The sequence below is a fragment of the Bos javanicus genome, chromosome 3, assembly GCF_032452875.1.
Source record: "Bos javanicus breed banteng chromosome 3, ARS-OSU_banteng_1.0, whole genome shotgun sequence".
In the NCBI taxonomy this organism is placed as follows: domain Eukaryota; kingdom Metazoa; phylum Chordata; class Mammalia; order Artiodactyla; family Bovidae; genus Bos; species Bos javanicus.
In genome coordinates, this window is record NC_083870.1 from 117,893,466 (window position 1) to 117,917,619 (window position 24,154).

The window sequence follows — 24,154 nt, forward strand, 5'->3', positions numbered from 1 at the left end:
AGGGCGCGGAGGGACAGATGGAGCCCAGCAGTGCTGGATGCTTTCAGTGGAAGCATGGAGTAGCTTTGAATGAGCAGTAGTTGTTCCTGAGAGTCATCTTTTCCCTAAATTGTAAACCTTAAAGTAAGTGTAGCAAGGATGAAGTAGTTGAGATTCTTTGTTGAGACATTAAACTTAGATGGTACGTGTCAATCTTTGGCATTGATAAATGAGTTAGTGAACGTTTTTGTGCCAGAAACTTCTGTCTTTCGGGCCATCTCTGTGGGACAGGTTCCCAGCTGTGATTCCTGGCACGAGGGCTGGTATGGACGTCCTGAGGTTTCAGCTGCTGTGGGCACTGTCCCAGTCTTCTCCCTTATACTTTCTTCCGGGATTTGTTTTGAGCCTTTGCTGATTTTCATAGACAGAAAGCACTCAGAGTCTGAGTGCTCTTAATTCGCGTGAACTCCTTTAACATTAGGGACATCTGCCAATTTTTTTTGGCTTCCCTGGTAGCTCAGTTGGTAAAGAATCTGCCTGCAATGTTGGAGAGCCCAGTTCAATTCCTGTGTCGGGAAGATCCCCTGGAGAAGGGATAAGCTACCCACTCCAGTATTATGGCCTGGAGAATTCCATGGACTGTATAGTTGCCAATTTTTAAATAAGTATCTGTTTCTTGTATCTTCTCAGGTTTTTAATTCTGATTATGTTTGGTTTCTGACTTGCCTAGGTGTTAAATTTTTATGCACTGGGATTTTTATGCTGTACCAGTCTGTTTGTGTGGTCTGCCCAGAGTTTTGAGATATGAAGATCTTTGTCCCCATGGTCACTCTCCAGGTGCCCCAGGGTCGCCCCTGACTGGCGGTGCCTTCTTGCCTGTTCTGTACTCTCCCCGCAGGCCTTTTGGGGTCTGGAGTCTGCTGTTTCTGTTTCCGTTTTACTCTTCTGTTTCACTGTCAGTGCCCTGTCATTTTTCTTTTCAAAAAAAAATACAAAGCCATTTTATTTGCTTATTATTGCAGAGACATTTTCCAGTCATTTGAGTTCCATGAGTCAGAGATTCCCACCTCCCATGAAGCAGACTTGTCAGGAGGTGCCTGCACTTGGGTGAAGCCTAGGCTTTGTTCCTGGGACGCCTGGATCCTGCTGCTTTCAAGTCAGACGGGGGGGTTCCCTCTCCAGAGACCTGTGTGCGGTGCTTGGGTGTGTCCACCAGTCAGGGATCGCTCAGTTGTTTTGTTTTCAGATTTCTGGAAATGGTATCTTCTTCACCTCATTAATTTTTTGGTGATCATTGTTGGAATATACATAGAAGCTTTACTGATTTATGTGGCTGTGTCTTCAATCTAGCCTGTATCAAATCTTAATAGAGAGTTGTTGCATTGGTTCTTTTCATTTTCTAAGCTGACGGTCCTGTCATCTGCTTTTCTCGTCTAATAACTCAGGGTGTTTGCATCTGGGTTGACTGGTGAGCTTGTACCATAAATTTCCTTTTATGTGGTCTTTAAGAGATTTGGTTATCAGAGATTTGCTGGCTTTACGACATTAAGCTCTACTGAGCTACTGACAAATAGGTGAACTTTTTTTCTTTCATGCCCACTCACCAAGCGCAGACCTAATAACCCCAGGTCCTCAACCGGCACAGCTGGCACTGCCCCCTCTTGTAACGGGTAGCGTTTGGGCAAGTGTCTGGCGCCCAGGAAGTGTGCGAGACACAGGTGCTCTGTGTTCCTGCTGAGAAGAGAAGCCTTGAGTTTACTAGAAGGGTGGGGGTGGGGGGAGTGTCACGTTTGTTGAACATACTCAGAATCTGAAAGCCATTCCAGAATCTCTAGAGGATCGAAAAAGCATTCTGCCTAAGAATATGAGGTTTTTTTTTTTTTTTGCTTATTCTTAACTAGTGAATTGTAGCAAAGTGAAGCACTTTCAGCTAGGGAATGCATTTTAATTTCATTTGTTCAATAATATGCAGCATTACCAATTAATACATATTTTCATTGTGCAATTTCATGTCAGGAAGAAGGGACTCTAGAACCAGTGAAAATAGTCTCTCCCCTGAAAAAGAATGTAACTCTTCCTACAGTAAAGCTAAGAAGGAGCATGCCGTGAAACAGTTCGGTAAGAGTGAGCCCCAGGGGAGGCTGAGAGTGCTCACTGGTGAGTTGAAACCTTTAGCTGCCGGATCCTCTGCTTGGCCACCGAGCAGACGGAGCCCTGTGGCTGCTGCCCCGGAGATGCACCTGCTCGGCTCTGGGAGGGGCCCTGGTGCTGGAGCACTGCCCTCGGGCGGCCGGGGTCGGGCAGGGCAGAGGGGCCGCCGACCCTGGGGTCTGAGCCACAGGGCGCCCCACCCCCAAGTGAAGGTTCCCTGCTATGGATCAGGCCCTGGCCCGTGGTCCACAGGAGCCTTCCATTGTTCTGCAAATGTCTGTAGGGTCCCTGCCCTCATGGAGAGTTTGCTAGAGGGAGAAGACAGATAAGAAAGAGAGATCAGGGAGTATACCTTCTATTAGATAATAAGGAGATGGCAGGGTGTATACTTTCTATTGGGTAATAAGGAGAGGTCAGGGTGTACACCTTCTGTTAGATAATAAGGAGAGGTCAGGGTATATACCCTGTATTAGATAATAAGGAAAGGTCAGGGTGTACACGTTCTATTAGACAATAAGGAGAGATCAGGGGATATACCCTCTGTTAGATAATAAGCAGAGGTCAGGGTGTATACCCTCTATTAGATAATAAGGAGAGGTCAGGATGTACACTTTCCTATTAGTTTAGCAAAGAGTTTTGAAGGGAAAGGAAGCTTACAGGAGTGAGGGGCGGGGGGCAGGGTGTCTGCACAGAGTCAGCTCGGGTCGCTGAGCACATGAGCTGCGGGTCTCCAGGACTGGCCAGAGGCCCATAGCTGGGACAGCGTTGCCTGTTGGTGAGCCTGGGAGCCGGGTGGAGAGGCTGGAGCAGAGAGAGGGCAAGTGATCGGAGACCTGGCTCCTGAGTGGCAGGCTGGGTTCGTCGGGGGCTGCGTCTGCTGGGCGGACTGTTTAAGTGTGAACGCAGCCCCTGGGAGTGTCCAGCAGGATGGAGACCAGCCCAGGCTTGAGAAAGGGCCCCCATTAAAACTGCAGGGAGCAGGAGTGAGGCAGAGAGCCACCAGGGGCTGAGGCTGTGTGCGGGTGGCAGGCCGTGATGGCGGGGCTCGAGGGTCCCTGCTGAGACCAGGGTGGGGTGATGGGCGTGCTGGTGCAGTGGGCAGCACCTGTTCACGAGGAGAGGAGTTGGAGAGAGGGTCAGTCCTGAGGGCTGGAGCCTGACCCTGGGTGGTGTCGTTTATGGACGCGGGGAAAGCTTTGGGAGAAGCTGGTTGGTGGATCGGGTGGCTGGGCCAGGAATTCTGTTCTGGAGGCATTACGTTCAAGGCACCCGTGAGACAGCCGGGTAGAAGTGTTGGGAGCACAGGCGGGTGTGTGGCCTGGGGTTCAGGGAGAGACCTGGAGAAGCCGGCGTTAACGTGAAAGAAGCTGGGAATTTCCAGGGGAGCATAGGACCTTCATGCAGTGACTCATGACTTGAGGAGCAGCGCGCCCAGGATTCGAGGGTCGGAGAGGAGGGGGCGACTCTGGCAGAGGAGACACAGGCCAGCGAGGTGGAGGCGAGTTTGGAGAGGGGCGTCCTGAAGCCAGGCAAGGGGGGCGTCTTACCAGCATCCTGCGGAGACAGAGAACTGGCCATTGAGTAGACGGGACAGCTAGTTGGTGACCGTGGCAGAAACCCCTGTAAATCCAAACAAGCCAAAGCAACCGGATACAAAAGCCTTTGCAATAGTTTAATCTGTCGTTAACTATCTCATGTCAGGAAGAAAGGAGAATGTTGTTTCAGCTAAAATTTTAGACCCCGTAGTACCTGGATTAAATAATGAACCAGATCAGGAAACTACAACTTCAGAAATAGGTGAGAAAAATATATTCTTTAGTTTAGATTCCTCACTGCTTTGATAAGAAATATTTACACCTCAGTGTGGTTTTCTTTTTTTTTTTTTTATTATTCCCACCACTTTAATGTTCATCCGATTCTTTTCACAATGTATTGAAGACCCGAAATGACTTGATATTCTGTTTGCTTTAATCTGCTAAGTTTTATAATGAAAAAGAGTAACTGAGCTTGACGTTAACCTTTTCCTGCCTTTTTACGTGTGACATTTCTGAATCTAAGTCAAAGTGCTTTCTTTTATCTTGGCTGCTGGAATTTTACAAAATGGAGTAGATAGATAGAGACTTATCTTTCATTTCTCCAGACTCCTCTGCCCTGTTCTATTAAGCAAATGCTCCACCATAAATGGGCTTCCCCCATGGCTCAGCGGTAAAGAATCTGCCTGCAATGCAGGTTCCATCCCTGGGTTGGGGAGATCCTCCGGAGGCAGAAATGGCAGCCGGTTCCAGTCTTGTTGCCTGGAAACCCCCTTGGATAGAGGAGCCTCGTGGGGTTGCAGTGTCGGATGCGACTGGGCATGAGCATGGCCTTGCCGCAGGAAATATTTTAAGGTGCCTGCTCAGAGCTCCTGGGGACGGCATCCCCGAGGTGCACCCTTGACTTTTGAGGCTGCAGCGTGACGTGTGCACATGTGCTCGCCCTGCTGGTACGGTGAGGTTAGATGTGCAGATTCGGAATTTCAGTGGGATCATCCGAGATGACAACTGCGTGCCGTCGTCTTCGATGTTTAGCTCAGTTCTTCAGCAGTGTGGCAATTCTTGAGTGACATTTAAGGGGGAAAATAGTGTAAATCTTGACTTCAGGGAGAGGTAAATGTTTTTCTGGGCTGAGCTTGCCTCAGATCTAGCTGGTCTGTAAACATTCAGTGATTGTAACTGGAATAGCAGCAGGCCTGTTGTTGTGTGCGTTCTGCCTTTCCTCATTTTTTTGCTGTTCTAAGAGATGTGTGTGCAAGCCTTCTGCTCCATCATCGGTTCAGCAGTGACGATCCGTGGTTGTTCTGTTCCAAGTAGGTCAGCCCTGTGCGGTTTATCTGGGTCTTGAGCAGTGTGGGGGACGGATGACCTACATCGGGGCAGAGTGCTTTCTTATGGATGGACGCGCCGTTCTCACTGACCACACGGGTTGTGCCATTCAGACGCATCTCGTGATGGTTTATTTCACTTCTGCGGGAGCTTTTCTCAGCCCCTCGGGGGTCCCGGAGCTGCGGGAGAGGGGAGTGGGCCAGGGGGTGAAGCTGGAGTGAGAGGTTGCTCCGGGCGGGCAGCTGGGCGGCCCACGTGGACGCACCTCGCCTCCAGACCCGGACCCGCGACCCCGCTGGCCTGGAGCGAGCCGCAGGGTGTGCTCACTGAGCGGTGTCTCCTCATGGGTGCCAGGTGTGAGAAGACGTGCCTGGAGGATCCGTGCAGTGGCTGCCGTGTCACAGGCGTGCCGTGCACGATGGCTCTAGTGCTGGTCACTTACACGGCTGGCAGAGCCCAGTCAGGGTGAGCCAGCGCTGTGCTGAGAGGGCGTGATGGGTTTAAAGTCAAGTCAGAGAGTTCTTTAGCACTGTATGGATCTTTGTAGACCTTTATGTGCAGCTGTGAAAATGATGGGAGTTGCACGTTGAAGGAGCACAGAGCCCTGACCTGGGCCCCAGACCAGAGCTTTGCGGAGATGAGGGGGAGCCTGGTGCCACCTGGTGGCCACGCGCCGAGTCCCAAGCGCTTGCTGTGCCCAGGTGTGGTCCTGGCCCCCTGGGCTTGGGCGGCCCTCCTCGCAGGCCCTTCCTCCCTCGAGCCTGTCCCTGCGCCCCCGGGTCCCCGTCATCACAGGTGTCCTCCCGCCCTGGCTGTCCCTGGACTCTCGGAATCCAGGGCTTGCAGCCGGCGTTGGGGTTCCTTAAGCCTCCAGGCGCAGTGGCGCCGTCTCTCACAGTCCCCGTCCACCCCCGGCCAGCGCTTCCCACTGAAGCTGTGCCTCGTCACTCTGACTGCTCCCAGGCCAGTCGGCTGGCGTTGCCGCGGGGAGTCCCGGGAGAGTGCGTGGGCTTGGTGGTTCTCATTTGCCTTTTCAGGCCTATTGAAAAGTTCAGCAAGAGATTTGTCCATTTTTTCTCAAAACACGAGCGCTGTCTTTCCCTGCTCCCATTCCCATGCAGGCTGAGGAGACTCGGTCCTCCCGGGACGCAGCCGTTTGATGGTCCGAGGTCTCCTGGAACCTTCTCCATCCGTCTCTTTATCTTGCTTGGGTTCCCTCGTTTCATGTCCTTCCGTTGTGTAGAAGTTTTCATTATGAAAAGTACATGAAAGAAGAAAGAGGAGAGCGATCCGCACCGGTGTGCCCCTCACCCGGGCGCGGTGTCCGCACCGGTGAGCCCCTCACCCGGGCGCGGTGTCCGCACCGGTGTGCCCCTCACCCGGGCGCGGTGTCCGCACCGGTGTGCCCCTCACCCGGGCGCGGTGTCCGCACCGGTGAGCCCCTCACCCGGGCGCGGTGTCCGCACCTGTGAGCCCCTCACCCGGGCGCGGTGTCCGCACCGGTGTGCCCCTCACCTGGGCGCAGTGTCCGAAGGTTCTGGCGTTGTTTGCATCACCTACAGTGACATTGTTTTATGAATGATTTCAAAGTATATAAAAAATATTTTAATACTCTAAGTATTCCGTCTGAACACTTCAGCATGCACTTACGTGGCCGTGAAATGACTGTTGAACCTAACGCACTGATTCCCCCAGAGCGTCTGAAACCCAGGCTGCATTCTGCCTTTTTACCCTCTGCTTTTGTCTCTTCAGCCGCTTTGAGTCTGGAATATCCCCCCGCCCCGACTTTTGTCCCAGAACGTTGCCTTTGCGGAGCGGTGCGGTTGCTGGTCGGGTGCAGCATGTTGTCTGCTCGTTCCTCAAGGTGTCATTTAGCTTAGAGCCCCCGCCCCCCTCCCGTATTTCCCTTGGGTCTAAAGGCCTGATCAGACTGGGGCTGAAGGGCCTGCTCGCCCTCGCCCTGCAAAGGTGCCGCTGTGCCCTTTGCCTTACGTCCCGTCAGGATGCACTTAGCGTCTCTGCACCCCAGGATACGAGGCTGGGGCTGATCCCTGTGCCAGGCAGCTCCCCCCGTGTAAACCCTGGTTGTTTGCGTTTGCACCTGGACATGGTCAGCAGCTCTGTGTGGTAAGACGCTGCACAGAGCCCTGGCAGAGAGTGGGCGGCTCGTGCTGTGCTGCGGGCCAGTGCTGGCTGAGGCGTTTCCGGGCAGTAACTGTAGATCCACCAGGCACCCAGCTTTGCGCACGTGCTCTCACTGGGGCGAGAGCCCACTCCAGGTGCGACGTTTCGCCCTCGTCCTCACCTGCGGGACCCGGTAATTACCCGTAATTCAGTCAGCAGGTGGTGCTCATGCACTGTGGTTTTTCCCTTTGCCAATTCATAGTGATTTCAGTTTCTAATTTTTTTCCTAAAGCTGTTGTTTGCCAAGCTGGCTAACCTACACTCTCTGAATAGGGATTGGTTGTAGTATTATTAGTGAAGGTATAGTCTGTTTTTTTACGTACTTTCAATTTGTGTGATTTGGGGGTTCAATAAACCTCACTTAAGACTACTGCTAGAAATGTTAAAACAACCGTCGTCGGCCTCTCGAAAACTAGAGAACTTTGAGGAGATGAAATTGTGCACGGCGTCCTCGGTCTCCCTGAACCACGCACAGAACGCGCCTGTAATTCACTCACTGTGTTGGTGGAGTTTGCCACAGTATAGAAAGTATTTGATGCTTCTGAATAGTATGTGACAACTTAAAGTAATTGGGGTGTTTTCTTCTAAAATTGGTCATCTACGGTCATCTAATCTGATTTTTAGATTTGTTTTAGAACTTAATGGTACTTCATGTTGGTTCTTTGGTTGCTGTCCATGAGACATCATAAATAATTAACTACTTGAATCAGGCTGTTTAGGTCCACATCGTTCTTAACAGATCAAAAAGAATTTTCTCAGAAAATTATATGTTGTCTGTTTTATGTAGTTCTATTACATAAAATAAAGCAACTCTTTATTTGCTAAGAATAAAGATTGATTATTTTATAATGACAGCGTAATTCTGACATAAACTATTTCTTTGAGTACTTTTAAGTATAAGATTGTGTCTCAGGAAAGGGAGCATCTTCCCAGTTCTGTGTTTGTCTCCAGATCCATCTTAGCTACAGGGGGTCGGTGCTTTGGTAACGGGTCAGGTTTCCTCCCTGGTTTTTGCCACAATTCAGAGTGTGTCCCCTCAGCCCCCCTGCTTTTGTTTTTAATAGAAATGTTTTATTTCTCGGGTACTTGATATTTTCTTCTATTTGGTCAACATTTGCACGTCAGTCAGTAAACAGTAGGCAGGTGTGCTGGAGTTTCCGACGTGTGTAGGGCTGTGCAGAGCCAGGAGCGCTTCCCTCTTGCTCCTGCCGTCCTGAAGCTGCAGCCTCAGGTCATGACTCCCAGGCCGGGCCATCGTGGGGAGACCAGGGGGGACTGGTGGTATCAGGCCGTCCTGGAAACGGTGGGGGGGTCCCTGCCTCTGCCTCGACTGGGTGGGTGGGGCCTGCCTACTTCCCAGGCGCCCCTTCCCCGCGCCTGATCCCAGAGCCAGGCTTGGGGGGAGTGGTCCAGGTGCATCCTCTAGAAAGCCGCCCTGGGTCATCCCCGGGGAACTGGCGATGGGGAGGCACAGAGGTGTCAGGTGCCGCCGTGACCCCACTGCACGTCTCCCTCTTAATCACCCGCCTTAACTATCTGACGTCAGAAACGAAAGAAGCTAATACTAACTCAGCTAGTATTTCAGATGACACTGCAGCCAGTCTGTGGAGAGGCAGTGCTGAGTCAGAGCCAGCCGTGAAGCAGAAAGGTAAGAGGGAGGCTGGTCACCCGTGCGTCCCCTACACGGGGTGTCCCGGGGTCATGGCCGCAGCTGCAGGCTCCCAGGCCTCTAACCCTGCCGAGGCCCAGCCCCTTGTCATCCACACTCAGGACTGAACATGGCTGGTGACTCGCTCTTGCCTGTTTGATAAACTAGAGGAGAGCGTCCTAGTCCTAGCCTGAGGGCAGCAGACCTCCCTGAGTCCTGAGTTCCTCCTGAGTCCAGAAGTGTCGGGGTGACCCAGGGACAAGCCTTAGTTGCTGCTGGGGGTCCCGGAGGCCGGGCTGCAGCCCCAGGTTTCCCATCCAAAGAGGACTTCCCAGCAGCTCAGAGGCCGTCTCCACTCTTAACTTTTCTGTGATGTTCTCTGTCTCAAGCCCTCCCTCACTAGGGTTCTGCTTTCAAGCATGATTTTTTTTCCTCAGCATTAAAAAAAAAAATTTGTAGTAAAGTTATACATTCAGTAATTGCTTTTTTTTAAAAAAAAAAAGGTTTTTATTGGAGTACAGTTGCTTTGCAATGGTGTGTTAGTTTCCGCTGTACAGCACAGTGAACCAGCGTACGAGCACACACATCCCCCCGTTTTCTGGACCACTGTGCGCTTCTTCAGGCCCTGGAGGTCCTGCTGGGCATGGAGGGGCACCCTGCCCGCTGCCCCCATGTCGTGCCCCAGCGTCACGCTTGGCACAGGTGTCGGGGCCACGGGGGTGTGGGCAGGTGAGGGCTGGTGTTTGCCAGCCTGTTCAGCAGAAAGTGTCTGTTGGAGGCCTGCGGTGCGCTCAGCCTTCGGGCAGAGAGCGCCTGAGTGAGCTGAGCCGGCAGACACTGCAGCAGATGCTCTGGGTGGTCTGCGGGGAGCCTTCACACCGGGGTCAGGGAGGGCCTTGGGGCCTCGGGGCGGGGCAGGGGCGGAAGCTGGGGCCAGTGGCTATATTGCGAGTTTGGAGACAGGGGTCAGGGAGGGCCTCGGGGCGGGGTAGGGGGCGGAAGCTGGGGCCAGTGGCCTTATTGCGAATTTGGAGACAGGACGCTGATGCCGTTTTTAGGGGTGAGTGGCTTCAGGATGCTCAGATCGTGTGGGAAGTGTAGCGCGTGGTCCAGAGGCCAGACTGGCCCCAGCTGTGGGGCGATGGGGAGGGACAGAGCAGTGGGGTTGCCTGGAGGCGTGTGGATGCCCGGGCGATGCGCCCGAAGGCGGGGCTGGTGGCCTTGACTGGCGCTGGGAGCCCGGCGGTGGGGGGCTGGCCAGGGATGAGGGAGGAAGGCAGAGGGGGCCTTGGCCTGGGCGTTGGGGATGGAGGCTGGGTGGTGCAGGCGAAGCCCAGGGCCAGGGGCGTCTGTGAGGCAGGGCGCCGAGCTGTGCTGGGGGCAGGCCGCTCTGTGTGTGCAGTGCCCGGGATCAGCTCGGGACTCTGCTGCCCTCGGAGCCCCCCGAGGCCCACAGCCCCTTATGGCTCTGAAGAAGGCCCGGGGCCGTGGTGTCTGGGCCTTGGGGGCAAGGCAGCTCTCGCAGTCTCTTCCCTAACACCCAGTGCGTCCTCTCCGGCGGCCCCGTCTTCCAGACTGCCCTCTGCAGGGCTGGCCTCTGGGAGGCAGGTGTCCAAGGCCCAAGGCCGGGCCCCTGCACCCCCAGAGCCGGCCCCTTTGGGGCAGCGTGTCTGTGGCTCTGACCTTGGTGTCCACAGGCCGCTTTTGTGGTCTGGCCTTCCCCACGTTTAAGCGTGTGTCCTCCGGGTCACCTGGCCATCCCTGGGGGCGTCTGTTCTTGTCCTGCATCCAGGGAGCTTTGGCTCTTCTGCGCACGTGTTCGTGCGTTGTAAGAGTGTAGCACAGGGGCTGTCCTGGGTCCACCCACCCTACGGCGCTTCCCTCCTTGGTTGTGTCCTCGGCCGTCACGTTTGTCCCCATCGCGTGGCACTTGAAGGAAAAGTCCCGGGTGCCAAGTGCCGAGGCGGGCTGCTGGGGGCAGACGCCCCGATGGAAAGACACCCGCGGCCGACTTACGTGACACGGGCCCGTTTGCCTGCGCCTGGCTCTGTCACCTCCCGCCTCTGTGCCCGTCACCCGTCTCTGTGACTGATATGCTTTCTCCTCATTCCTATCTCCTGTTTTCAAGTTATGACATATTATGATTCATGGTTTTGTTTGTCTGTCTCTCTCTAAAAATAAAACAGTGGCATTAGGAAGCTGGAAAAAAGACTATGAGGAAATGACCATTTTTCTCCTAATGGACATCCAAAGTTATTACTAATATATTTTTCTCAAATCCTGTTCTGATCATTAAATATACTGAAGTTTCCTGACAGAAATTGATTCTCTGATGTGCTTCTTTTTTTAGGTGACTGTCCTAGCGATGCAGGTAAGTAATGGCCTTAAGTAAATCTGTTTGGTGTAAATTGTGTCCGTGTGTACAGATACTAACGTGCGCTCTCGGATTTATGCTTTATACGCTGTGTTAGTGAAAGCAGCTTAAGGAAACATAGCCACCAATTAAGATTTAACTTTTTATGTTTTAAAAGAATGCATTTCAGGAATTTTTTCTTGAGTATAAATTATATTTCCAATAATCAAATTCTGGTTTTACTATTTTCTAACATATTAAGCACTTTCACTTTAAATAGTAGGGTAAATTTAATTGTCTTAATAGTTTGGGTTTACTGTTTACTGATTAAATCTTTATCAAAATGAACACAACTTTATTCAGATTATAAAAATATTATGGTACAGAGCCAAAAAAAAAAAAAACTTTAAAAATGCAGAATAATATGAAGAAAATGAAAAGCACTGGTAATCCCAGTGCTCGTAACTTGAATGAATCTCCTTCTAGACCCCCATCTATGCTATGTAATTATTAGATGCATTACCCAGTCCACTGTCTGTGCCTGGAGAATCCCGTGGACAGAGGAGCCTGGCGGGCTGCCGTCCATGGGGTCACAGAGAGTAGGACACGACTGAGCGCAGCTCGCTGTTGATGACGCGTGTATTAACACGATGACGTTTCATACGAGCGTGTGACGCGGGGCCAAACCACAGTTCCCCGTCTCCCAGTGTCTGTCCCTGCGGCGAGCGATGCCTGAGCATCTCGACGCGTGCGTGTTTACACGTGTGTGTCTGCTTCTGTCCTTGGCCTGTGTTTTCCTTTCAGTTAAACTGCTGACTTGACGCACCTACCTGCTGAATTCCGATTTCTTGAGAAGTTGACCCAGTTGTATTTCGAGTCTGCCCGTGTCCCCACACCTCCCCCAGATTTAGATGCCAAGCGTCTGTTTTAATTTCATCAGAATGATGAGAAGATTTTCATTCATGTTTGTCATTGTTTTGATGGCTGTCTCTTCACACGTTTACTTGTTGTTTTTTTTTTTTTCCCCTTTTGTGAACTTGCTGATGGGCCGGCCGCCCGTCCAGAAGGAGACATTGGAGCTCCCGGCCAGGAGAAGAGCGAGGCGCCCGAGAACCCCGAGCCGCCCGGCGAGCCCCCCGCGGCGGTCAGGTCCGTGCGCCCGGTCCCGCCCCCGCCTCTCCGTGCTGCCCCAGCTCGTGTGCTGCTTGAGCTCCACGGTTTGTTCAGAGAAAGCGAAGCCCGCTTAGTGTCCTGGTACCTGAGGCGCGCCTGACCGCTGTGGAGCGTCTCGGAGCCTGAGCGAGGCTCGTGCTCACGGCTGCGTCCGTCACGGGCTTGACTCCTGGTAGTTGTGTGTACCTCTTGTTACCTTAACGAGATGAGGAGGTGGGTGCCTTAGACTTGTCAGGTTAGTGGGACGCTCTTAGTGTCCTGCAGACCGTGTCCTAAGCGGCAGGCTGAGGGTGGCCTGGAGGTTGGCATTAGCGTTGGTGTTCCTCCGTCCGCTGAAACGCCCAAGTGTTCTGTGTCTCTTTTCAGGAGGATACCTCGGCCCGGGAGCGCACGGCCCGCGCCTCCCCGGGTCCGACGGCAGGAGAGTGTGGAGGCGCTGACCACGGACAGGTAGGCCCCGGGCAGCCACGCCGCTGTCTCGGCACCGGGTGTGGGGGAGGGGCTTCCCCAGCACGGGGGTTGGGGGGGGCTGGCGGGGGCGCAGCACCTGGGGGGCCCTGACCTCTAAGCACGGGCCAGACCGCCTCCACACAGGGGTTCGTGCTCTGCAATCACGTCTTTGCCACTACGGGGAAAGTGTATGCCTTCCATCTCCAGATAAGAGGATTTTCTGAGCATAAAAACAGTCAGGGGTCGGCGGGGGAATGGGATAAAAGAATTTAAAGGCTTAATTGCACAAAAATTAGAAACAAAAGATACAAAGTCGTGAGCAGTATAAAGACAGGCCACACGCAGGGCTTCGTAAATGTTACGGATCTCCCTGTGGATCCAGTGTGGACACAGCACAAAACATCACAGCGAAGGAGCAGGAGAAGGAGAACGGGCTGGCCGGAGGGGCTCCAGCCGGGTTGGGAGGCAGGGCCTGGAGGCGGCGTGGTGTGTCTTCTAAGCCTTGTTGGCCAGGGAAGCGAGGAATGAGGCAGCAGGTGGTGGGGGGAAGGCCTGAGAGAAGTTAGAGAGTCCTGTTTTCAAGGTGAGACAAGCAGCGAGTTTCTCTGGTGGTGGGGATGGTCCAGTTGGGAGGGGAGACGGGAGGCTGGGTGGTGTGGGTTGGGGGCGGGCTGTTGGGGGAACGGCGGGCGTGTGGAGGGACTGGCCTCACGGAGCAGGGGCTGGTGGGTGGGTGAGGTCCTGGGTGGTGAGCTCCTGGCTCTTTGTCTTTCTCCTGAGCTGATGGTGAGTCTGGGGATGGAAGCTCAGGGCTCAGAGGAAAGAGAGGAGGGCCTGGTGCCCAGACTGGACCAGGGCCGAGGTCCTCGTTTGGGGCCGCCCCTGGGGACTTTTTGTGGCATCGGGACTGGGGCGTATGTGGAGACAAGGCGCCCGGCGTCCAGCTGGGCGCAGGGCCAGGGTGCTGCTGAGCCTCCTACAGAGGACAGGCCGCCCACCCCAGAGGCCCGCAGAGCGAGGAGAGGCAGGGTGTGTTCACGGGCGCCCCCAGGGCACGAGGTGAAGGGTCCAGTCAGCCTCGAGTGGACTGTTCTCCAGCCAGAGATGGGAAGACTCTGGGGTGGGGTGGGGTGGTCACAGAGCAGGGGCTTGGATTCGGGGCTGAGCGTCTGCTGTCCGCGGCAGTGACCAGGTCCCGCCGTAGGCCTGTGGCTGAGAGAGGGATGCGGGAGCATGTGGGGGCCCCAGAGACCAGCGACTAGGCGGGGCCTTTCTAGCACTGGGAACCCCCCAGAGTTAAGGTAGCAGCCCGGAGCACAGCGTGAGCCCTGGGGCTGGCTGGTGAGGACCATCAGGGCTGGGGTCGAGGGCGAGAGCGCTGGTTCTCAGAGAAGCTCAGTCCGTTCTGTTCAGTCGCTCATCCTGTCCAACTCTTTGCAACCCCATGGATAGCAGCACGCCAGGCTTCCCTGTCTGTCACTAACTCCCAGAGCTTGCTCAAACTCATGTCCGTTGAATTGGTGATGCCATCCAGCCATCTCATCCTCTGTCAAATGACAGACAACATTCATCTGTTGTCAGAGAAGCTCAGACAACACGAAATTTAGAGCTGGCCGATTTCAGGGAGCGTAGCTAAAAGCCAGGGAAAGCACAGGGAAAACCACACCCTCGCCTGCACCTGGAGAGTGGAGGCCTGGAGGCAGCGGTGCTGGAGGGCTCGGGAGGCCCGGCTCCCCAGGGCACAGCGGGGAGGATGGGGCCAGAGCGGAGGCCTGGAGGGGGTCAGCGGCTGCCTGAGGGCTCGGGAGGCCTGGCTCCCCAGGGCACAGGGGGGAGGATGGGGCCGGGGGGGAGACTTGGGGAGGACTGGGCACACAGTTCCAGACGCCTGGGGTTGATGGGGGCGCGTGGTTGGGAGAAGGTTTCTAACGGAACCCAATTTCTCTTCGTTTAGGACGGGGAGCGGTAAAACCGTGTCCAACGTGATCACCGAGTCGCAGAACTCTGACAACGAGGATGATGATCAGTTTGTGGTGGAAGCCGCCCCGCAGCTCCCCGAGATGTCAGAGCTCGAAATGGTGGGTGAAGCGCCACACGCCGGGCCGAGTCCTCCCGCCCTGAGATCTGTGTGCACAGAGTTCTTCTCTGAAGTTTCAGTTAGTTTTCCGCCCTCTTTAACCCGGTCCCTCCCCTGATGAGATCCACGCGGGCATGGTCTTGGGATCTCAGCAAGCCTGAGCCTCCGTTTTCTCTGTTTTCTCTCCCACTCAGGCCCAGGCGGTGGAACTGGAGGAAGACGAGAAGCACGGTGAGTCGTGGGCCGCTGCGCGTGCCCCGGGGTGTGCCCTCTGTGCTCTGAAAGGGCCTGGTGACGTGAGCTTGGTCTGCCGCGGTTTGCCCAGGGGTCTGAGTAGCAGTAAAGAGGATGCCGTGGGCACCGATGCCTCCTTGGTGTGTGGTTCATCCTGGGGACGATGGAAGCCACTGGGGGTGGGGGCAGGACCTGGAGGTCAGCAGTGGGCAGCTGTGGAGATGACATCCCTTCTTACCCACACGGTTAGACCATGGGATTGGAGGACTCCTGAGGTCCCCTCCAGATCGACAGTTCCGTAATACTGTTTTCTTCCCAAGCAGCGTCGTCTTTTTTTTTTGCCGGCCACACCACGAGGCAAATGGGATCTTAGTGCCCCATCGGGGATTGAACCCCTGCTCCCTGTGTTGGGAGTGCAGCGTCTTCGCCCCTGCACCACGAGGCAGGTCCCCACAGTGTCTTCTTTTAGTTGAAACGTTTGTGAAGGCTGAGAGAGTAGTCTGGTGACCCTGGGCTAGCATGCAGCTCTTGCAGTGAGCGGTCGTCTTGTCTTACCTCCGTCTCCACCCAAGGTGACCCCCCACTCCCCACACTTTTCAGGTCCTGGAGAGCATCATTTCTGCTGTAAGTGTGTGTGTGTTTTTTTTTTTTAAGAATAATGCCCATATTTCTATTATTGCCTATAAAAAGCAGTCATTCCTGCCTTTTATATCATCTAGTGCTTGTTTTTCCCCAGTTGTTTTGTGTTTGTTTCCTAGTTCTTTGAGTCAGAATCCAGGTAAGGTCCCTGTGTTTACAGCTGACTGATCTAACTCTGAATTCTCTCTGTAGGATCCCCCTCCCACCCCATCCCACTTGTGATTTATCTGCTGAAGAGGCCGGTTGCTTGTCCTTTAAGGTTCCTCACGGTTGGGTGCTGCTTGTTACCCACCGTCGTCGTGGGTTTTTTTTCTCACGTTCCTCTGTTCCTATGAATGGGTTCTAGAGACCTGGTCAGATTCGGTTTGCTTGGACGAGAGCAGGCGGTGGTGGTGGTGTTGGGTCTTGGTCACGCCTGCTGTCTCTGTGCCCAGACGTGGGTCTCACTCTGTTACTCCGTGGGGGTTGTGGGGGGTGGCCTTCTTGTCCCCACCCCCCAGCACATTTTGGTTGGCGACTCCACCTTGTCAGGCTTTCCCTCCCCTGGTGTTTGCTGCTCCACGCTCCCCCTTTATTGATGGGTTTTCCTCACAGGGCATTTGTCTCCTGGCACCTTGAGCGCTGACTGATGAGGGCTGTGCTGGTGGTGATGGTGGTTTTGATGTCGTTCTGACGTCACGGCTTTAACGCGCTTGATGCGTTTTGCTTCAGTCCACCTAAGTTTTCTCCGTGTCCTCTGCCCGTGTTTGCCCAGTAGACTCTGAGGCTTCCTGGTTTCTGGTGGGACAAGGTTTTAGGCTCTTTTGTGTACTTCCTTCCTGCCCCGTATCTCCAAGAAGCCTGGTCGCACGTCACTTTTGGGTTGGTTATTGCATCTAGGGGTTTTCTTACTTTTCCCTAAGAAAGTCAAATCCTGAGTTCATGTAGGTATTTTCACTTTAGACTTATGATTTATGTTTTCCCCAAGTTCTTTGATTTGTCCGTGAACATCTCTGCTCGTGCCAGCAATTCTGGCTCCCAACACTTGCAGCCGTGTGTTTCTTTATCCTGTGTTTCACACACTCAGCGATTTTCAACTGCACTGCCAGTGGTTAACCGGAGTGGGGAATGGCAGCCCCCTCCCGTGTTCTTGCCTGGAGAATCCCATGGACAGAGGAACCCAGTGTTCTTGCCTGGAGAATCCCATGGACAGAGGAACCCAGTATTCTTGCCTGGAGAATCCCATGGACAGAGGAACCCAGTATTCTTGCCTGGAGAATCCCATGGACAGAGGGACCTGGCGGGCTACAGTCCACGGGGTCGCTGAGAGTCGGACATGACTGAGCGACTGAGCACAGACAGCAGCAGTGGCTAACACCCGTGTGCCTACTGAGGACACGTCAGGGTGTTCCTGGCAGATCTGATTGCCTTCTGGTTCTTAGTAGCCGCCCCCTTAGGGAGCACAGCCAATGGCTCTGTTTTTAAGTGGTAAAATAACTCTTCTCTGTTAGGTTATACATACCGATATGATACTGCTACGTTTATAGTTTTCTTTTGCTTTCGATCTTTAGGGTTTAAAATTTTTGATTTAATTTTGGTTTATTAATGTAAAATAGTCACATGGTTCCAAGGTCAAACGTGCCAAACAAGGTATATTCAAATGATTTTTCATATGGTATTTATCTCATGACTAATCCTTTTTTAAAAAAATAATAAAAAAAGAGTTGATGCTCTTTCTCCAATATAAAGAAATATTAGTACTTAGTCTAAAACAGGCTGAAAGAGTCGCTTTGCTTTTTTATCTTGTAAAGAGTATTTGAAGCTGTTTCAGTATAGAAAGAGAAAGAATCTTAGCATTCATTCCTCCTCACCCCACCCGCACTTAGAGTAAGCTGGCTCCTTAGGGCAGAGAACTGCTTTAACATTAAACCACTGATTTCCAACAGGAGGACTTGTCAAAAAAATTCTGGAGACTAAGAAAGATTATGAGAAGTTGCAGCAGTCATCCAGACCTGGAGAGAAGGTAACGAAATGACTTCTGTACACACTGGCATTTAGCCTCTGTTTCACACATTTGCCTTCAAAGACTAGGTGCACCCTTTAGATCCTGTGACTATCGGTGACGTCAGTGGACATGTTTACAAGCCTCCCCCCGCTGCCCCCCAGTTGGCAGGAGAGATGACGCGGGGCTCTGGGGGCCTAATGTCGCTCCTCTGCACCCACGTCTAGTCCCGTCCTGGGTGGGGTGGTGGCCTCCCTCGGCCTGCGCTGACCCCGTGCCGACCCCTTCCTGCCCGGCACGCCCCTTCTCCCTGCACAGTGGGGGCAGGCAGGCTATCCATCCGCGCGACCCCAGCTGGTGACAGAGCGGGAGTCTGGGAAGTTTTCAGATCTGACTTGAGCACGCGTGCCGTCTGTGTCTGGTCTCCCAGCTGCCTCCCTTCCAGGTGTATGGCTTGGCTCTGTTAGGACCCCTGCCTCCCTCCCTCCAGCCCCTGCCCTGGGGCGCGTGACGCGGGGTGAATACCTGCAGCCCAGGTGGTGAGCCTCAGATGCCACCAAGAGCTTTCCATCTTAACGCCTCAAAAAATAAGAATAAATCTTCACTTCTGGGGTTTTTTAACGTAAGTTTCTGGGTTTCTTAGCTTTGTCAGGAGCCAATAATCCAGTAAGTTTATATGCAGACACTCACGCAGCCGTTTCTCTTTCCTTCTAGTTGGATTAACGGTTATTTATTTTAGATAATTCTGCTTAATATATCCTGGTTTGTCACGAAGATCTGGCCTGAAGCAGCTGCAAGGAGACCTGTAGGGCTGAAACCCCCCGTTAGAGGGAGCCCCTCGCACCAGTAACAGGAGGAGAGCGCGGTTGCCCGCTCTTCTCACAGGGGAAAAGCCCTTTCTGCCGTCTGCGGTCTGTCGCTGTGGACTTTCCCTGGGTTGTCGTCCTTCTCGTGAGCCTGCAGAGCTGTCCGCTGTCCCGGCAGTGTTTGTGCAGACCTGTCGGAAACCTCCAGTGTGTGCCTCAGGCTGTTACTGTAGGTAACCTTTGAAGCTTCAGTTGGTTTAAATTTTATAGCTCTTTGTTTTTATGCAAAGCACACTAGGCCTGTGTTTCGGTTTCCTCTGAAAGTAAATTTCAGATGGGTAGGTCTCTTGCCTTCCGAAGATAAAAGGGAAAAAATTCCTTTGTTCGGTGAACATTCGCTGCTTTGAAAAGTATAGTTAGTGAGCGTTTTTAAAGTTGGGGGTGAAAAAAAAAAAAAAAAAAATAAAGTTGGGGATGATGTGTATTATAGTCGGGTGGGAAAACCCAGCAAGTTTTTCTGCTTTTTCTTCTTTGGTATGTTATAGACGTCACATTTACATTTATTTAACTTCTAAAATATCTTAATTAGATTTTATAAAAATAAATGAAAATGTGTAGGAAAAGCTGAAGTCCTTTCTGGGCTTGCTTCAGTCCTGTTCTCACTAGGGCAGCCACTAAGATGGATTCGGTGTGATGCCTCCTTCCTGTGGGTTTGGAACCTCAGCTTGTTGTTTGCAGCTTTCTTCAGCTTGGAGTTTCTGAGACCCTGCCCGTTTTGATGCCTGTAGGTCTAGTTTATTCATTTTAATTGATGAATGGTATTCCAGTGTTTGTTAGTAATCAGTTCCTTCACTGATGGGCACTTCGGGTTTTCCAGCCTTTCACTGTTGTGCAGGGCGCTTCCGTGGGCTCCTTTGCGTGTGTCCTGGCACATAAGAGCCAGTGTTGGTCTCCAGCAGTGATCAGCAGATGTTTTCTGTAAAAGGCCAGACAGTAAATACTTGAGGCTTGAGAGCCACACGGTGTCTGCCACAGCTTCTCAGCTCTGCTGATGCCTCCACAGGCAGCTGTTGCGTAGACACTGGTGCGTGACGGCGTGTCTGCGTCCCCATAAAGCTGTATCACAACAGCAGGACCTGGCCTCGGCCTGTGGTTTGCGTCCCCCGCCCCCACTCTCGAGGCAGTGCCAGAACTGGAATCTCTCTGCCAGAACACGGGCAGGGCTTCAGTTTCACCAGGCTCCATGGAGGCTTTGCTGACTTGTTCTCTCAGTGGAATGAAAGTCCCTGTTTTCACACATCTCTGCGGCCAGAGCCGATAATGAACATGCCCACGGCCCTCAGAAGTGGCCTGTGTCCTCCGTCACCCGTTTCCTCCCTCCACCCCGCCATCCCCAGCAACCGTTCACCTTCCTTCTGTTGCTGTAGTTTAGTTTGATTTCCCAGAATTGTATGTGAATGGACTCATTTGGCATACACTCTTTATTGGGTCTGGTTCCTTTTACTGGCCACGATTATTCTGCAGCGTGTCCATGTCGCAGTGTGTGTCGACACCTCACTTCTCTCACCGCCGAATGGATGAACTGTGCTGTGCTTACCCTTTTATCAACCGGGGAGCATTTGGGTTGCTTCTAGTTTGGGATGATTCCAGATAAAGCTGCTGTGGACAAGTCTGTGTGGACAAGTACCTTCGTCCAGCTGGGTAAACAGTTACGAGGGGACTGCTGGGTTGTGTGGTAAATGTGTGTTCAGTGTTTAAAAAAAACTGCCAGGCTGTTTTCCAGAGTGGTTGCACCACTTACCTTCTGACCAGCAGTTGAGTTCCAGTTCCTCCACGTCCTCATCAGCACTTGATACAGTCAGTTTCTAAAAATGTCTTGTGGTTTTGATTTGCATTTTCTTAGTTGCTGATGATATTAAATATCTTTTCTTTGCTTATTTTCCATTCTTATATCTTCTTTGGTAAAGTGTCCACATTTTTTTTTGCCCCTTTGAAAGTTAGGCTGGTTGTATTCTTACTGTTGAGTTCTGAGAATCCTTCATATATTCTGGACATAAGACTCTTATCAGATACAGTGCATAAATGTTTTCTTCTAGTCCAGGGCTTGTTTTTTCCTTCCCTTAAAAGTGTCTTTCAAACAGCAGAAGTTTAAAGTTTTAAAGCAGTTGAACGTTGGTGTTGTATCCCAGAAGTCTTGCCAAACCCTCGATCACAGAGGTTTCTTCTTATATTTTCTGGAGATTTTATAGTTTAGGTTTTATATTTTGAGTTGATTTTTGTATAGAATGCAAGGTATGGATTGAAGCTTATTTATTTTTGCATATGGTAACCAGATGTTTCAGCATCATTTGTTAAATTGTCATACTTAGCAATTTTTCCTGGCCGATCAGAGGGCTGTGCAACTGAATCTTTTTGTTTCTTTTTATTAATATAAATTCGCATTTGCCGTCGCTTCCTCTGTGCTAGGGCCACTTTGTGTTCATTGCTGTGGTCCTCACGTCAACCCTCTGATGTTGGTTCAGTCACTCCACTGCTAGTTCCTTCTCTTCTCGCTGTTTTCTTAGTATTGGAGCCTCTGAGTTGCTAGCTTTTCTGTTCTCTCAAACTAATCCTTTAGACTATTTAGTGGAATAATGTGCACCACTTCAGCTTTCATTATATTTGGTCAGATCTTCGTTGGTAAGGGGTCTGTGAAGTGACCCCTTAATTCCAGGCATCCATGTGCTTAGCTAGCAATGAGAGGTTCCATTATACAGAGGTTCCATCATACAGACCAAAACTTGCCAGATTTTCTCACTGCCTGGCATGGGCAGAAAATGACAGTTTTGCAGGGCACTTGGGTTAAATGGTGGAGGCCGCCTGCCTGGCTAAGGGCTGAGGGTTCTGGAACTGGCACATCTACCACATGTGGGCTGCTCACAGGGCAGGAAGCTTTGCTATTAAGAAGGGAGATCAGTACTACTCTACCTCAATTAACAACAAATAAACCAAAACCCCACTAAAAGAAGAAAAGAAGGGTGAGCAGGCACAGGAGCCAGCCAGGAGTCCCTTCCACAGTGTTTCTCTAGGAAATTGCTTATTTCATGCCCATTTTACAAAGTCATGGCAAAAAGATGCTTCAAGATACTTTGTGATTTAAGAAATTGGTCTATAGTTATAGTTCTTCTTTCCAAAAATTTTGTGTTTTTTTTGCTTTGATAAGACTTTGAAAAAACTATTGAAAGAGACACTGTAGCAAAGAATTAGCTTTAGGTTCTGTAGGTACTGACTTCTGTTTTCCTTTCACTGATTTCTACTCTCTTCTTCCTCTTAATTTCTTCAGGTGTTTACTTTTTCTAGCCTCTTGAGTAAAAGACACTTAACTCATTTGTTTTTAGTCTTCGTCATCTTCAACAAATATATTTAAGACTATACATCTCCCTTTAAGCATGTTTTATCCTTAAATTAAAATTTTTTAAATACTAAAAACTCCTTGAATTTTAGTATAAAGTAGTTGGTTGTTATTTCTTCTTTAGCACATGAGCTATTTGGGAGTTTGGTTTTTAGCTTTTAAACACAGACGTTTTTTTATTTAAGTTTATTTTTTAAATTTCCCAATATCTAGTATTACCGTATTTTCAAAGAATGTGGTTTCTGTGATGTTGATTATTTGGAATGGAGACTTTCTTTGTGGCCTAGTTTGTGGTCGGTTATTATAAATGTTGCTTTCATGGCTGTAGAGTATGTCTTCTTTTTCTCTTTGGGGTCGGTCCACACTTCAGCGTACACTGTGGATTTCATGGAGAGGCAATTGAAAGACTGTCTATTTGTAGGCCATATCTACCTGTGGTCACTCTTGATTTATATGTATTAATCATAATATTAATTGTTTATCTTTTCCAGCTCATTCAAAAATTCAAATAGTGTTTTCTCTGCTCTCACATAGCTTGTAGTGTGCCCTGAGTTTCGGTACTTTGTACTTTTTTGGAGGGAGTGTTTTTTTCCAATGCTAAGGAAATACATATTTGTAATCTGGGCATCTCTCCAGCCTGTCTTTGAAGTTGTGTTGGAAGAAAAGCCCTTTCTTATTGTGCTAATGGACTTGAGGAATACATTATGGAATAAATATGTGAGTCGGATTGCTTTGAGCATTTTTCTCCTCATCCGGACTTACTTGCTCTCTTTTCAAGAGGAAATATAAACTTTGTTAATAGAAAGATATTGGCTCATGCCAAGCATTTTTTTTCCTTCAAATTTATGAAGCTTTTGAAAAAACAGCTAGAAAAGCAGTTTTACTACAGTGTTTTTTATGCTTTAAAAGTGCTTGCTTTTCAAGCTTTATAAATGAAGATGCTTTGGAGTAATAACAGCCGTGTCAAAGACTCACTCACTCTAAAGCACTGTTTAAAGATTTCTCACTCCTAATTTCTCAGTCTCCTTTTATAGAATTTTCTCTTGGGTGCTATTTTTTTTTTTTTTTCATTTTATATCTGTTCTGTGACTGTAAACTTCAGCTGCTTTCTTTTTCATTTAAATTCTTTATATTGAAATAGGCTCAGAGAGTCTCCTTCTCTTTGTAGATTTCCTTCTCTTCATTTATTTAAAGTTTTGGTGGGTTCTCTTCATCTTCTTGGTCGCATAAACCACGTGCTGTACTGGGGCTGCTAGAAGTCATCCGTCCCCACAGACCAGAACCTGCGTGTGTGCCGAAATGGACCTCCAGATGTTGTTTTGGTGCCCTTCTGAAGGAAAGCAGTCATAAGGGCCCGTGTAACACCCACCTGTCAGTACAGATTGTGGGTGACTGTCTCCAAGAAGCTCTTGTCCGGGAATTTGAGAACCTCTCGTATCGTGAAATGGCTCTTGATGGATAAAATGACCATATCACAAACATGTTACATTTTAACGGTAATAAACAGAATATAGCTAACAGTAATCACCTAAACTCTTACACAGAAGTCAGGGGTTCAGGTCATACTCTCTCTTGCTTTGGTGATCTGAGTAGATCTGAAATAGTCATTTCTTACTTTGGTGGCTAGATGGTGCAATTTCATTACAAATTCCGTAACCCTGTTAGGAAAATGCGGTTCCACATCCTCGCTAACTGAAGTTCTGTACCTGACAGACGTGTTTTTCGTTTGGAAGTTTATGGTCCTGGTCTTATTGGATGTTCTTATACTAGGAATATTGTTCCCATTTAAATTGCTGTGATAGAGATAAAAGGGACATGTGCTGCAATATGTGTAGACTGATGAGACTTTTAATAGCTGAACTGGGAAACCACTGAAATTCATTTTAATCATGAAGAGTTATAGGGCTTTTGTATTTATTTATTTAGAAATAAGCTGATAGTTTTATGTTTTCTACTACACAGGCTGGAGAGTCTGGATTTTGGATATAAAATTGAATTGTCACCACAAAATCATCAACAGTATTGCTTCAGAATATTTACAGATATATGCCTTGGTTATATTATAGACCACAGAAATGATTTGTTGTTGCTCAGTGGCTGAGTCGTGTCCGACTCTTTACAAGCCCATGAACTGCAGGGCACCAGGCTTCCCTGTCCTTTACCATCTCCTGGAGTTTCCTCCTCCTGCCTGGGCCGGCCCGCTGGTCCCTGCGGCGCAGCACGGGGC

At 50.7% G+C, this 24,154-nt stretch overlaps 1 protein-coding gene across 8 annotated transcripts in view; it reads left to right on the forward strand.

Moving 5' to 3' along the window:
- The window catches only part of TRAF3IP1 (TRAF3 interacting protein 1), a 60,449-nt gene that overhangs the window by 11,103 nt on the left and 25,192 nt on the right, over positions 1–24,154 (forward strand). For 2 of the 8 annotated variants that reach the window (XM_061412814.1, XM_061412815.1), the window contains exons 8-15: positions 1,996–2,097; positions 8,761–8,823; positions 11,174–11,194; positions 12,241–12,325; positions 12,716–12,799; positions 14,754–14,877; positions 15,071–15,107; positions 17,675–17,751. In XM_061412814.1, coding sequence (XP_061268798.1) covers positions 1,996–2,097; positions 8,761–8,823; positions 11,174–11,194; positions 12,241–12,325; positions 12,716–12,799; positions 14,754–14,877; positions 15,071–15,107; positions 17,675–17,751 — 593 coding nt within the window. Of the gene's footprint in view, positions 1–1,995; positions 2,098–3,831; positions 3,928–8,721; positions 8,824–11,173; positions 11,195–12,240; positions 12,326–12,715; positions 12,800–14,753; positions 14,878–15,070; positions 15,108–17,674; positions 17,752–24,154 lie in introns of all 8 variants that reach the window. The other 6 variants (XM_061412818.1, XM_061412819.1, XM_061412822.1 and 3 more) reach the window with 5 other exon arrangements.